Genomic DNA, 15,243 nt, shown 5'->3' with positions numbered 1-15,243 from the left:
CTTCGTTTCACAAACGCACTGTAACCCTGTGAGCAAACTCAGCGAACCACCAGCAGCGAACACTCTCAGTGATTGATTGGTTTCAGAAGACTTGGATAAATAGTTCTATCCTACACAATTATTTGCTAACATTCACTTATTTTTTCACTTAGAAGCTTATTTTACGCACTGAATTTCGTGCTAAATTCATAAAATGACTGGTAAAAAAAACCATTTGGATTAATATTTTTATGTGATAAATTTTTATCCTTTTCGATACAACGTCAGTATCGAAAATATCAATACTTCAGGATCGATCTGCCCACCCATAATGAACATGGCGGACTGTGTACAGCTAACTTAAGGGAGGAGCTTAGCTAATGGGGCAGATTCCACCGCTAGCCGTTGGCGGGGCTTATACTTATGTGACATCACAACTGAATGCATTCCTGAGCGGCTCATTTTGAGACACTGTTTCTGATTTATGGGGAAAATAACAAACAGAGTGGATGGATTTTTTCCATAATAGGGTGGTTGGTTGTGTACACACGACATAGCAGACATAATTATGTTCAAAAACAATATAAAAGTGAATTTTGCATAATAGGTCCCCTTTAAACAAATACTAGATGTTAGCTAACTGCATGATTTATCTTATCTTAGAACTGGACATTCCTGCCATATGGACATTACTTTGACACAGTCACCTCTGATAACAGATCACTCTTAATTGTAATGTAGAAACATGCATTTTCTGTAAAGCAGCTTAAAAGGGGAGGTATAATGCCCTTTTCACAAGATGTAAAATAAGTCTTTGATGTCCCAAGAGTGTGTATGTGAAGTTTTAGCTCAAAATACCCCATAGATATTTTTATATAGCATGTTAAAGTTGTCACTTTTTGAGGGTGAACAAAAACGCACAGTTTTTGTGTCTGTTCCTTTAAATGCAAATGAGCTGCTGCTCCCGCACAGGGGGCGGAGCTACAACAACTTGTGTCCTTTTACCTCACACAGACATGCACTGGAAATTTCAGCCTTTGAGAAACACTTTTAGCCTTTTATGTTCAAACCGAGGTCAGAAAGATGGAGAGACTCAAGAAGAAGTGACAACATGTAGACAACATTTCTGAATGGTTAGTTGATGAATTTATGTAGCTTACAGGCATGAAAACAGGTCAGGGGTAAAAAAGGTGAGAAGGATGCGGCAGCAAAAAATCCAATCCAATCAACACACATATATATACATATATATATATATATATATATATATTTATATGTATATATATATATATATTGTGCTTTTTAATGTTAAATTCATCAATCTGGTGCAAATTAAACAAAGAAAATGTATTTTAGGTTACAGTGTCTGTCTACATTACTACTACATAATAATAGTTATAATATTAATCCCATGATAGTAATAGCCATATATTTTAAAACAAATGCACTGAAAAATAAAGGAAACTTTCATAATTAGTTTTGTACTAATTTCTATACTTGAAAGAGTATATTTCTATACTTCACATTAAAGGTGTGATTGGGCTAGCCCAGTGTCAATCAAGAAAAGAACCAAATGGGCCGCTGATCTAGGCCCTACGTGTTTCATGGGGTGTCAGAAAAAAAACAACTAACGCTGACTTTTTATTGACCAATGCATTACACACTAATTACGCACTAACCCAGCGCCGCCAATTAAGCAAAACAAAACGAATAGGCCGCCGATGTACGAGTTTTATGGTCCGTTAAGACAAAAAACGAAACAAAAAAGTATGAGATGTATTGGCCCAAAAAGCACGTCGGCCCACCGGGAATCTCCCGGTAGTCCCGATGACATTAGCCTACATGCCTGGACGTCACACAAAACAAAATCCTACCTGTAGCCTTTCACCATCCACTTATTTAGCTGCTGTTGCATCAATTGACATGCCATCTCCTTTCCTCTCTTTCTTTTTCTATGTTTAGCCCCCGACAGCTTTTTTGCATTATCCATCTTTTGCGACGACAACTCACTACTCGTTCCTGCTCGCTCAGCGCTCACGGCGCCTGCGCCCGCTCGCGATATTATCCCGCCCTCTTCTATGTCAAAATTGAAAATAATGACATTGGCAACATCGCTGTCTGTATCTGACAGGACAGTTAACATTGTAAGCTAACATACCTCAGGCTTGCTTTCCGACGTGCGGTTCTTTGTTCGGCAGTGTGTCATCAGACTCGCGGTGTTAAAGACTTTGAAAACAATTCTGCCCTACTCTGACTCGGATTGGCTGTCAGGTTTCGGCATTAGGAATGATGATTGGTTTTTTAAAGCTGCTAAGTTTATGGTAACTATAGAGATATAGCGGGTAAATGCTGGCCACGACCACCACCCCCCCCTCCCACCCCATAAATATTTTCTCATCGGATCTGCACAAATCACGTAGGTGACCCATTTTGGTTTTAAAACGGCGAATTTCGCCGAAAGGTGAGGAGTTTTCATGCTTGAGCTTATGTGTAGTTATCTTCTAGTCATTGATTAGCATATTCTGTCTTGATAATCTATAAATCGCGTTCCGGGGGCGGGGTTTATGTACATTTTAGGGTTAGTGATGTCACTAACCCGGGAGGAATGTGGTGTAGTCCCTACCAGCCATTTGTTGTAGTCCTTAAATTTGAGCAATTTCTTTAAAGAAAATATCTCCCTTTGCTTTTATCTTTGAGCGTTGTAACTTTGCAGAGGTTGTTTATGCTCAAACAGCAACATTACACACTAACTAAAGTTAGAAAAGTGAAATCATATTCAACCACCCCTTTAAAATTATACGTATTGTGAAAAGTGCAATACTAAGGTGAAATGAAAATGATCCAGAATAAGTCCAATGCATCTCCTGTCCTTCTCCATCACAACCATATCCAGAGATTTACCAGTACCTACATTACAAAACATCACAATGTGAATTATAGCACATTCAAGCTATACAAAGCTGTTAAAAAATCGGGGGTTAGTAATCTTTTTTTTATTATTGTTATTTTAAAGAAATTACTTTCATTTAGGATACATTAAATTGAGCAAAAGTGCTAGTAAATAAATGTATAATTTGGGATGCAGCGATAACCATATCAGTACTGGGCCTGATACCGCGCTCATGTACTATAAATACCAACAACCGTGTTCAGTACAGTGCATGTGACAAAGAAACACAGACAACAGAGCAAACAGAGAGCAGGATTGATATATCAGAGAAGGATGTCTATGAAGTAAATGTATCCAATTAATAGAATGTTAAACAAATTAAATATTTACACCTACATTACATAGCTGGTGTGTGCGAGCTGATAAATGAAAAGCATGGAGTGGATTGAGCACGCAGCGGCAGAGAAACGTTAGCTTGTCGAGCGCACATCCCTTTTGCATAGACATCGCTGGGAAGTTTGTAGTTTGGTCGGATATGGCAATAGCAAAGAAAGTAAAATGAGGAGCATATTACTAACGCTATCTGACGGTAAAGAGAGAGACCGCACATACTTCTGTTGCATGCTCATAAATGCTGATCGATTAATTAAAACTAAATAATATGTGCAAGTAATAACATGAACTGTTACAAATAAGTTTTCTTTGCGCAAACACCCGAAGCGCACGTCCAAAAAGCTGCTTCTCAGACCGCATATTGCAAATTGCCTATTGAATCGAGTTCTCTTTCATGTCTTGAACAATTCACACAAAATTATGCCAAAATGCCCGCATAGGCAGGTATCCTTGTGAAACATAGTAAGTTATGTCTTAAGTGAACGTAAACAGTTGAAAAGAAAACGCGTGTAACAGTACAGTAGAACCGTGCAGTTCTTAAATTGACAGCAGCCTAATAAACCTACTGCTGTCTTTGTCCTCAATGTTAATCAAACAACAAAAGACAAGAGGAAATCACTCACTGCTCTTGACTGGTTGAGCCCTGCTGGAGCAGCTCTAAATATTCACTGTGCTATTAAATTCAAGATAAAATATGATAGAGCAATAATATGAACAGTGTTCCTACAATACATTTTAACAGGCATAATTAGGCGTGAAAATAACTGAAGGACATTTATTTGATTCATATTCTTTTGGTTTCTCTGCTCAATATTTAAAACAATTAAAAATGCAATGAAAATACAGGTAAGTACTAAAACTAAAAGTATCGTATCAGACTCGTTCTGGATAAAGTGCTATTGGTGCATCCCTATTTAAAATGTTACTAAAGATATCTATTTCAAATAAATGCTGTTTCCGCACAAATACTAAGCAGCACAACTATTTTTAACACTGATGAAATTAATATGAAATGTTTCTTGAGCAGCAAATCAGCATATTAGAATGATTGCTGAAGGATCATCTGACACTGAAGACTGGAGTAATGATGCTGATCACAGGAATAAATTACATTTTGAAGTATATTCAAATAGATATGAGCTGTTTTAAATTGTTAATTTAATATAAGTTAATATAAGAGACTTCTTTCAAAAAATAAATAATAATAATCTTACCACCTCCAAACTTTGGAATGGTAGTGTCCACTTATATACTGTAGTTACATGCATTGGGAATATGATTCCCTGCTAATCATATTCGTGCCATTGCCTTTTGGGCATTGTGCTCTACCGGTTGAGCTTCAGGAACACACCTGTACCTCACCTTGGAAGCTCTTGTTATGTCCTGAAGGGAATGAGTTGCCCAGCATCACCACAGCGGGATCAATAACAATCTCCCGACTGCGACCCAGTGATCCCGTGATCTCTCGCCGCCCTCCACCGCCGTCCAGGCGCAGGGTCAACTCGCTGTCGTGCCGATCTAAGTGAATGTCATGCCATTCTCCGTTGTCTAAACGATAAGAGGGCATTGTCAAGTTGAAGTCCCCATCACCGAGGTTGTAGAAGACACTTAACAGACCCTGATAGATCTAAGAAAGTGGGAGGAGAAAAGAAAGAGAATGCTGTCAGCGAATAAAATTAATGTATAGTTTTGCAGATTATATGAGGAATCAAGAGAAAATATAGAGCCAAAGACAAAGAACAATTGTGAAATTATGAAAACAGTGGTAGTAAAGTAAAGATAAAAAGAGCGAAAGAGGCTCAGTATGGTAAGGAATAGACCCATTGGGGACTGAAGACATCAGACTGGGCCAGAATCGGATAAAACGACTGAGCACTAACAGAATTAAACATATCAGTCCTTTAATTGGAGACAATGGGAGCAAAGAAATTCAATATGGTGTCAGTGAGGTTTGCCACTATATTCTTGTGTTGCCTCTCAGACTCTCTAGGGGTCAGCTGTGAGACTTTCTTTCACTCTCTCTTTCCCTTTGTGTGAGTTTTATGCTCTTCTTATACTGATTGCTTCTTATAAATCAAGTGTTTCTAAGGTAAGTTTTATTATTTATGAGGGCATGTCAGATAAAGTGTGTAATAAAGTACGGTATAAAAGCCATCAGTTTTGTGCTTTGAATCATTCAACATTCAACGAGCCCTTCACTGTAATGTCTTTGCCTTATTTTTAACAGTCTAATAATAATAATTTAACAGGTGTTTTACTTTACAAGCAAATGCTTACTAGCCATAGCTCCATATCTGGTGGAAAAAATGGAAACTACAGGTTTAACAATGAGGTATGTATTAGTTTGTGAGGCAGAGCGGTTTGCCAATCTCCTGAAGAGAGCCCCAACCTTCATTTAAATTCTTAGAGTCTTTCTGCATGTGTCCCAGAGAGCATAATTTGCCAGACTCCCTGACATACTGGCTTTATTGTGAAGGAAAAAACACGACTAAACAATGATGCAAAAGGCAGTGAGGCTCTCTCACATTTGTATATTGTTGTACAAAACCTGTAAACGGTATACACGAATAAACACGATTGACCTCTTTGAACTTCCTCCGCTCCAACAGCCTACTGAATTTCACCTGCGGTACAGCTCACAAGATAATCTCAAACCGGATTGTTAGAATATTTCAAGGCTGAGTCTATGCTGGGTAGGTATTAAAACCTCAAGTCATTCTAATTAACAAGAACATTAACTTTAATCTGTCCATGGGGAAATCTGAGATTTTTCCTTATGCCCTAAGATTTACCCCACAAATGACAGTAGAGGTGCTCTCCATTTTCCCCAGGTGGATGTGAAACGTGCCTCCACGCCCCTCATCCTCACCAAATGATCCAGAAACCAATGCCATCTACTGGAGCAGCAGGTAAAGCCATCTGCCAGTTGCATGTTTCAGAATTAGAAGCATTTGATCATGGACCATTGGATCTTAAGTGCATAGTATTAAGTATGTTTGGCTTCCCTAACCACATTTTCATATTTTGTTACGTGCAAAAAATATTATGAGACATCGTTAATCAATGTCATGACAAAATCTAGGGAATCATTAAAAGAATCCTTTTTGGTGGTTGGTTATAAAGGGATGAGACATCAGGTGTTGAAGCAGAACTGAAGCATTTTCTCAGAGGAGGGAATAAAACGGCTCAAATTGAATGAGAAAATAATCAGCTGTATAAAAATAAACCAAAATATGAGCTCAAATGGATAAAAAAAAAAAGAATTTTAAACCAACACAAAGCGATGGATCTTCATAAGACTTCATAAGGCCCCGTTTCACAGCCAACAGATATGTCAGGGAAACAATAGTATGTGATTGTTGTTGTTGTTTGATCTTTTAGAGCCTTGGTTCTCAATCAGATTGTCGGGACTCACTTGGGGCCTCAGGAAACTTCCAAAAAGGCCTCAATATGACTTAAGACAAAACAAGCATTAATTAAATATACTACTAAACTAATGAAAATCAAGATATATCACATTTTAATTCATCCCCTTACTTATTTTACTTTTCATTAAAGAACTAGGGTTCCCACAGTCTTAGAAAACCGAGATATTATGAGGTGCCCTCATTTTGCAAAGTGTGATTTCTAGACCTGGAAAAGTCTTGTAAATTAACCACATACTATATATTAAATTGTATGGGGATTTTATATAGTGAATATAGTTATACCAAGCTCTAAAATATTTTATCAGGTAGAAATTGTAAACTGTGAATCATGAACAACTGGAAAGGTCAAGTAAAATCAGGTTAAAGAGAGTGGGAATCTTAAAGGAACCGTATGTAAGATTGTGGCCAAAACTGGTACTGCAATCACTTTCAAATTACTGTAGAGCGGTGTATCCCCTGTAGTAACTAGAGCAGAGCTGGCAACCCGGATGCCGAAACACTACTGACTTTGTGATTGGTAGATAGGTGGAGGGTGGAGCATCAGGCCAAAACACAACATGACAACATCAACATCAGTTGAGGGCTGCAATTTCACTTTTAAATGACAATATCCTGGCCGGACTACTGTTGTCAGTGATATAAGTATTTGAAATGAACATGATTTCTTAATGTCTAGTGACATATCAGGGCCATTTTATGATTTATTGAAATACATTTCTTACATACGGTTCCTTTAAAGAACATCTTAAACTCTCTTAAAACTCCTGGAATGCTGAAATTTAATTATTCAAAATGGAAGGGGCTCAAATAATGTAGGCCTATAATGTAATGTTTTCTGTGAGCTGTCAGTCATCAAAACGTTCAATAAAACTAAAAACAATGAAACATAATTTTGATCTACCAACATTAAAGTACTGCAAAAACATCCATACTTTGCATCTGGTGCATGTTAGCTCAACATGATTTAACGTTTCTCTGTAGAACACTATTTACCAAGTTTAAATCCATTCTTTATATTTTACAACCAGCATCCATTTGAGGCTGGGATAACTGTTTTCTGGTGTCATGATTAAAATGATCAGATACAATCATCTCAATAAATCTGTAAACATATTCTGAGTCAGAATCCAATGAATGCATGAAAAACAGACTACATTGACAATCTGCTGCCGCTAATGGACATGCGGCTAAGCAGGGGGCGTTTCTAGGTTTTAAAAACACCAGGGGCTGAGCCCAAAACATCAGGGGCTGGGTAACAAGATAACATGATTCGATACAGAGAATAATGTACACTCACCTAAAGGATTATTAGGAACACCTGTTCAATTTCTCATTCTCATTGGTTGATCTAATCAACCAATCACATGGCAGTTGCTTCAATGCATTTAGGGGTGTGGTCCTGGTCAAGACAATCTCCTGAACTCCAAACTGAATGTCAGAATGGGAAAGAAAGGTGATTTAAGCAATTTTGAGCGTGGCATGGTTGTTGGTGCCAGAGCGGCCCGTCTGAGTATTTCACAATCTGCTCAGTTACTGGGATTTCCACGCACAACCATGTCTAGGGTTTACAAAGAATGGTGTGAAAAGGGAAAAACATCCAGTATGCGGCAGTCCTGTGGGCGAAAATGCCTTGTTGATGCTAGAGGTCAGAGGAGAATGGGCCGACTGATTCAAGCTGATAGAAGAGCAACTTTGACTGAAATAACCACTCGTTACAACCGAGGTATGCAGCAAAGCATTTGTGAAGCCACAACACGCACAACCTTGAGGCGGATGGGCTACAACAGCAGAAGACCCCACCGGGTACCACTCATCTCCACTACAAATAGGAAAAAGAGGCTACTATTTGCACGAGCTCACCAAAATTGGACAGTTGAAGACTGGAAAAATGTTGCCTGGTCTGATGAGTCTCGATTTCTGTTGAGACATTCAGATGGTAGAGTCAGAATTTGGCGTAAACAGAATGAGAACATGGATCCATCATGCCTTGTTACCACTGTGCAGGCTGGTGGTGGTGGTGTAATGGTGTGGGGGATGTTTTCTTGGCACACTTTAGGCCCCTTAGTGCCAATTGGGCATCGTTTAAATGCCACGGCCTACCTGAGCATTGTTTCTGACCATGTCCATCCCTTTATGACCACCATGTACCCATCCTCTGATGGCTACTTCCAGCAGGATAATGCACCATGTCACAAAGCTCCAATCATTTCAAATTGGTTTCTTGAACATGACAATGAGTTCACTGTACTAAAATGGCCCCCACAGTCACCAGATCTCAACCCATCAGAGCATCTTTGGGATGTGGTGGAACGGAAGCTTCGTGCCCTGGATGTGCATCCCACAAATCTCCATCAACTGCAAAATGCTATCCTATCAATATGGGCCAACATTTCTAAAGAATGCTTTCAGCACCTTGTTGAATCAATGCCACGTAGAATTAAGGCAGTTCTGAAGGCGAAAGGGGGTCAAACACAGTATTAGTATGGTGTTCCTAATAATCCTTTAGGTGAGTGTATATTTTAGGCCTATATGCAGGGGGCAGACTGGTTAAAAAATTCAGTCCAGGCCATTTTACCACACAGACACACACATTCAAATATGAGGTAGTTAGGGGGGTTGGGGGGCATGCTCCCCTGAGAAAATTTTGATTTCTCAGACCTACATATGTGCATTTTAAGGTGTTTGAAGGCCAACATTTTTTGATAACAATAGCCTTATAAGCATGTCAGTGGGCAGTAGCATAAATTATTTGTCAAGCAGATAACAGATTCTTAAACATGAGAATGAGGATAAATGTTGAAATGAATGATCCACACTATATAATGGAAATGCAAAATGTTTCTGCTTATTGTTGACAATGCACAATCATTATTTTGCATAGATGTAAACTTTTTAGCATTAAAGATTGGTTTCAGCAACTTGTTTCTTTCTTGAGTTAATCAATGTTTTTGGCACTATTAAATCAGTTCAATTAAATTTCAATTGTTCACTCATAAAGACAGTCACTTGTCACCATTACTGACCTAATGATGCAAGTTGTGATAGAAACTGTGAAAAGGCTGATGCTGGTGAATTATTCGAACACATTCGAGGACCTTATATATATATATATAGGCTACATATCAGAGTTAAATAGGAATACATTGTAATAATGTTAATCAAGCAGACTAAATCACACGACTGCGCAGCAATATTTAAGCACATTATACAAAGGAAATAATACAGTTCTAGACAAATTGGGTTGCTTATAGTTAAAAGAATGTCATGAACGATCATTTAGGCTAGATGTAGGCCTATTTTTCACATTTTTGGTCACAAAATATTTAGTCAGTTTTGATGACTTTGCAATATTGATAAAATGTTAGAATATTAATAATGAAAATTGAGTAGGGCTACGCCAAAATGTGTAACATTTATGTAGCCTACAAAGGAATACAAAAGCCCCGACATAGAGTTTTGACGCAGCTTTAATCTCCCTTTTGGTTATTTCAATACTTAATTGACGACAGAACACGACGTTACATGCTAGTTTATTTTGCGTGATACAGGGCACGCCGCATTTGCGTGATTGAAGAGTGCGCGCCGCGAGCAAACGGCTGGCACGACGTAAGTAAGTTAGTTTTTCGGAGTTTTACTGACATATAGCCTGACAACATCTGGTGTGACTGAAGACTGTGCGGCGGTGCTGACTGCGTTATTTTTTTTTAAACTGGTGCGGCGCGCGCGCCCCTGAAGTTCATCCGTGAGAAACTTGAAACCGGTGCTTGAACTTGAATTCAGGTGACTCATTAACACTCGCGCTACTGTCCACGCCCTGCTCTCACGGCTCGTGGACTCGTGCTGCTTGCCACTTTGCCTAATAATAATTATCAATAAATTCAATTTTTTGAGATCCGGGGCTATAAAAAAAACATCCGGGGCTGAAGCCCCGGATGCCCATGTCTAACGACGCGCCTGCGGCTAAGTCTCTTGAGAAGAAATTAGATTATCAAACTATTATTTCCTCCTCATCCGTTGATGACAAGAACACCTTGCTGGAAATGTCTCAGTGAGTTGATGCATCATAATCATACACAACAGGCAATGCTAAATGGATATTGGCACATCACATCAATTAGCATTATTGCTAAGGTAATTGAGAGGAGCACAGCAGGAGATTAAGTTTTAATCTTTTGCACATGGCACAAAGGCAGAATCAGTTTCTGCACCACTGTGAAGCCTCACAAGAATCACAATATAAACAGGTAATGCAATCTGTAGCCTGCCACTTTAGGGGATATAAAATGTCTTCTATCTCACAGACACGTCTAATTCATGCCGCAGATAAATCGCCCACGTTTTACATGGGAGAGAAAGAGAGACAAGAGAGGGAGAGAAACAAAGCAGCAATCAGCAATCCTACCACACAATCTTAAAGCAGGTGTTGGGAGGAAAAAAATGAAAACATGAAAAATGAGACCGCCTTGGAGTGAGAGGGTAGACGGCATGCATTCTGCAAGTGTATCAGACGAATCGGGAGACGCATACTAATGCTTCCATGATTAAACACGATCTCGTTGCTCCATTCAAATTCTCACATTGCACCACTGTTGCAACAACGTTCGCAGGGTCTGGCATATGGGCTGCTATTACAGAGCACATCAAGAACAAATAATCTTTATATGCTTGTGGTCAACGCTGCTCATTTGTTTTAAGGACGTTTCATGGGCACAAATTTGTGGGGAAACAGAAGAGACATTAAAAACAGGGTGGTCAATATTTATATTATTTTTATATCTAAGTTAATGCTAAATTATAAATATAATATTGTTCAAAGTTAATTCAGGTTTATTCTTAACACATTAATATCAATTAATGTCCAAAAAGTTTACGGTTTCTATTATATATATATATACTGTATATATATATATATATAAAAAAAATGTCAGCATTGATAATAATAATAAATGTTTCATGAGCACCAAATCTGCATATTAGAATGATATGTGAAGGGTAATGTGACACTGAAGACTGGAGTAATGATGCTGAAAATACAGCTTTTCCATGACAGAAATAAATTATATTTAAAGTTGCAGTCCGTACATTTTTTGTGTTAAAAATTCTCCAAAAAAACAAAAAACAAAACATAACCAGCCAGTGTTCAAAACTATCTGCTTGCCTTAGCTCGATTCAAATCGGTTAGCTTTTAATAATGATTTTAATTCCATTCACCTCTACTCCAAGGAAATCAAACCCGCCTCCTCCAATGTCAAGTATTGGATCTGAATCAGATCGGTACAGTGAAAATGTTCCTGTTGTAAGATGTTTATATTATGTTATATTAGCCTATAACACGTTTATGCATAACAGGGATTCCGTTCATACACCGTTTATTTCAAAGCACTATGATTTTTTTTTTTTTTTTGCAAAATAACTGCTCTTCTATGATTTGCACGATTTGACATGATATAAGCGATCGTTACATTTAATCAGCGCGATTTACTGCAATGATTTTTTCCCCCTTAGTTGATCAGAACAAAAGTGGATGTTACTTACTTGTTTAGACGTCATTTTCGGTTGAAAATTCTAATATTGGTCATACTTCCAAAAAGTATAATCTGTGATTCTGAATGCCCGTATCCACACCGGCGCGGTGATTGACAGCCGCACACTCACCTCAAAACATTGGATTCATCCGCGCTGTTTAATGCCGATGTACAACCCACGTAAAGTTGATAATTCCGCAAATAACTGCAATTGCAGATTTCGAACAGAGATGGCAACAAAGAGGAAAAACTGTGGACTGCAGCTTTAAAAATATATTAAAATACAAAACTGTTATTTTAAAATGTAATTTATATATTTCACATTATTACTGTTTTCACTGTATTTTTGATAAAATAAATACTTTTTTTTTTCATAAACACTAATAATTCTTACCAAATACTTGAATGGTAGTGTGTGTGGAAATTAACATTTCTAACGTATCTTTATTGTTAGTTCTTGATACCTATTATCTAATGTCAATGGTTTGAACTTTATTGAACCCTCCCTCCCTCCCTCCCTCCCTTTTTTTTTTTTTTTTTTGAGAATATCAAAACAAAAAGGAACAAGATAATAGTACATCTCCAGCAGAAGGAAACCCTTGATAATGCATCAGCCATATTTAAGGGAACTGAAGGGCATGAGAAAGGAAAAGAGAGATGCTTTCAAAAGCACTAACCTCCAGTTTGAGATATTCATTCTGCTCTTTGGACAGCAGGCTGAGGATAGAGCTGCTGTGTTTGCGTGTCCGGACCAGGACCTGAATCTGCGTGTGTCTGGCCGGGAGCGTGAAGGCCAGCTGAAAGTGTATGTGACTCCTTCCATCAAAAGAGTACTCCGGGACCTCTGTGAAACACAAATGTGTTCTTCAAATGCAGTCCTTAAAAAAGGATGCATAAACACTACAGTGAAAAACGCACTGTGAGAATATCGCAGGATGCGATTACATAAAGAATCTCTACAAATTCATAACACTTCTGAATATGATTTGTGCCAAGATTTAGTGTGTGTGAAAATCCTGCCTGGGTGCTAACACTATCCCTCCTACACAGAGCAATTCAAAGATATTCACTGCCCCACTAAAAATGTTTCCAAATCCATTCAGTCATCCTCTTTAGCAATGACTTATCTGCTTTATCTTCAAAGCCTCAGTCTCTCTCACCTCCCACTTATGAAAACAGTAGTTGTCCCAAAGTTTCCAAGCCATGTCTGAGTAATTACCCTTTTCACACTGATGCCCGCTGTACCCAGGTATGCACTGACAGCTGAAGGAACCCCACTCGCCGTGGCAGCGGCCCCGGGTCCCGCAGGAGGGAAAGCCCATGTTCACACAGCTACTGTCCGTCATCAAACATCCTGGAGCACTGCCAGAGGAGTCGGCCGGTGAACCTAGGTCATAAAACTGAGAGAGAGAGAGAAAAAAAGTCAAAGTGATGGATACAGACTACCAGAAGTCATGTAAACACTGAGAGAGGACCGAAAGAAAGTGATTTAAAGATTGGAAAGTCAGGATAGGCCATACTAGGGGGCCTTGAGAAGATAAGAGATGGAACAAGTTAATTTTATCTTATTTGTGCATTCACCTTTAATCCAGCCTGCCATAATGAATATTACAATGCCGAGCAGGCCAAAGCCACTTAAAAAAAGAAAGCCTGCAGCGCTCTGTATTAACAGAATGGGGGAACCTTGAGGTCTTAAATTCTCTTCACAAGAGAACAACCATGCATCTCATTACATCAATTTTTCCTTTCATCTGATGACTCCTATTTATTCATGCCCACTCCTCTTAATGTCATGTTATTGAAGTGGCTGCAGCATGAGTTTGACCCTGTTCGGGAACCAGTTGCACCGGAGCACGGCTGATTTACTTGCAGATAAATAAGCAGAAGGACTGCGTTAATTCCACTGAACTACACTTTGTCACTCTTTATTTCATTTTAGATAGGTTGGTTATTGCCATTTGTCTCCTTATAAAGAAAGAGGTTAAATCTCCTGAGCCACAGTGTGGAAACATTGGACCTAATAGAGGCTAACACTCCCCTTACACAAGACATGACCAATAGAAAGCATTTGTAATGTTCTCTTATAAAGCAAACAATAAAGACAGGCAATTTACAGTAATGCTACTGATCAATAGTGAAATTAATTCAGCAGTATTATATTTCAAAAAAAAATGACAGTTGTCCATGGAAACTATAACTGACCATTAACTCAAAAGTTTGGGGTGAGTACGATATATTTTTAAAGACATGAATACTTTCATTCAGCAAGGATAGTAGCATTCAATAGTCATCTACTGTATTAACGAATAATGCCAGTTATCTATAGTAACACTATAACTGACCACTTGTTTCCTAAAAAGCTGTGCTCAGTTCTTTCTCTCAAATAAAAGTAAGCTAAAACTAAAATAACTGCACTTCAAATTAATATTTTCATGTATTCAATTATTTGGTAAGTAGTCATGCAATAAGTAGGACAATGTACAGCTAGCTGGCCATTATTGCAAACCCCTCTGCTTAGATATTTCCTCATTAGCAATAATAATGAGATACTTACTGTCTGACTATACAATATTCCAAGAAACTTTAATTGTAGAATTAAAGTCCTGGTGCATGTGTGTTTGCTTCATGCTGATCTTTCACAGAGTAATGAATGTTAGCACTGCCTGTGTTGTCTGCCTGAAACCATCTACACTGTATATGCTTATAGATTCAGTTCAAGAATGTTTATTCTGGAAGTGTGTTATTAGAGGGTCTGTTTAAGTGTCCTGCAGTTGACTGGTGAACTTGACCTGGCTGTGCTTTGGCTACTCATAACATCTGACCAATGATGCTGATATATACTGTATACATACACAGAGTATAAAGCATAAATGAGTATACACCCCCTCTGAAAGTTACCAGATTCAGCAATTACTCTTTACGTAGAAGACCTATTAGGGTTACGTGAAAATATAATGTTCCAGCAAGTCTGCTTGATCGCCATATTACCAAAGAAGCTGCTTGATTACCAAAGAAGCATGTCTACATT

General features: G+C 38.3%; 1 protein-coding gene across 1 annotated transcript in view; it reads right to left on the bottom strand.

Annotated features, from left to right (window-relative positions):
• LOC309492798 (neural-cadherin) overlaps nucleotides 1-15,243 on the bottom strand; it is a 290,251-nt gene that overhangs the window by 21,248 nt on the left and 253,760 nt on the right. The window contains exons 27-29 of the mRNA XM_082161808.1: nucleotides 13,435-13,615; nucleotides 12,893-13,059; nucleotides 4,625-4,889 (exon numbers count right to left, since the gene is read on the bottom strand). Of these exons, the coding sequence (XP_082017934.1) occupies nucleotides 4,625-4,889; nucleotides 12,893-13,059; nucleotides 13,435-13,615 (613 nt within the window). The remainder of the gene's footprint in view (nucleotides 1-4,624; nucleotides 4,890-12,892; nucleotides 13,060-13,434; nucleotides 13,616-15,243) is intronic.

The sequence above is a fragment of the Leuciscus leuciscus genome, assembly GCF_965113295.1.
Source record: "Leuciscus leuciscus genome assembly, chromosome: 2".
Lineage (NCBI taxonomy): Eukaryota > Metazoa > Chordata > Actinopteri > Cypriniformes > Leuciscidae > Leuciscus > Leuciscus leuciscus.
This window is presented reverse-complemented; position numbering and strand designations above follow the sequence as displayed.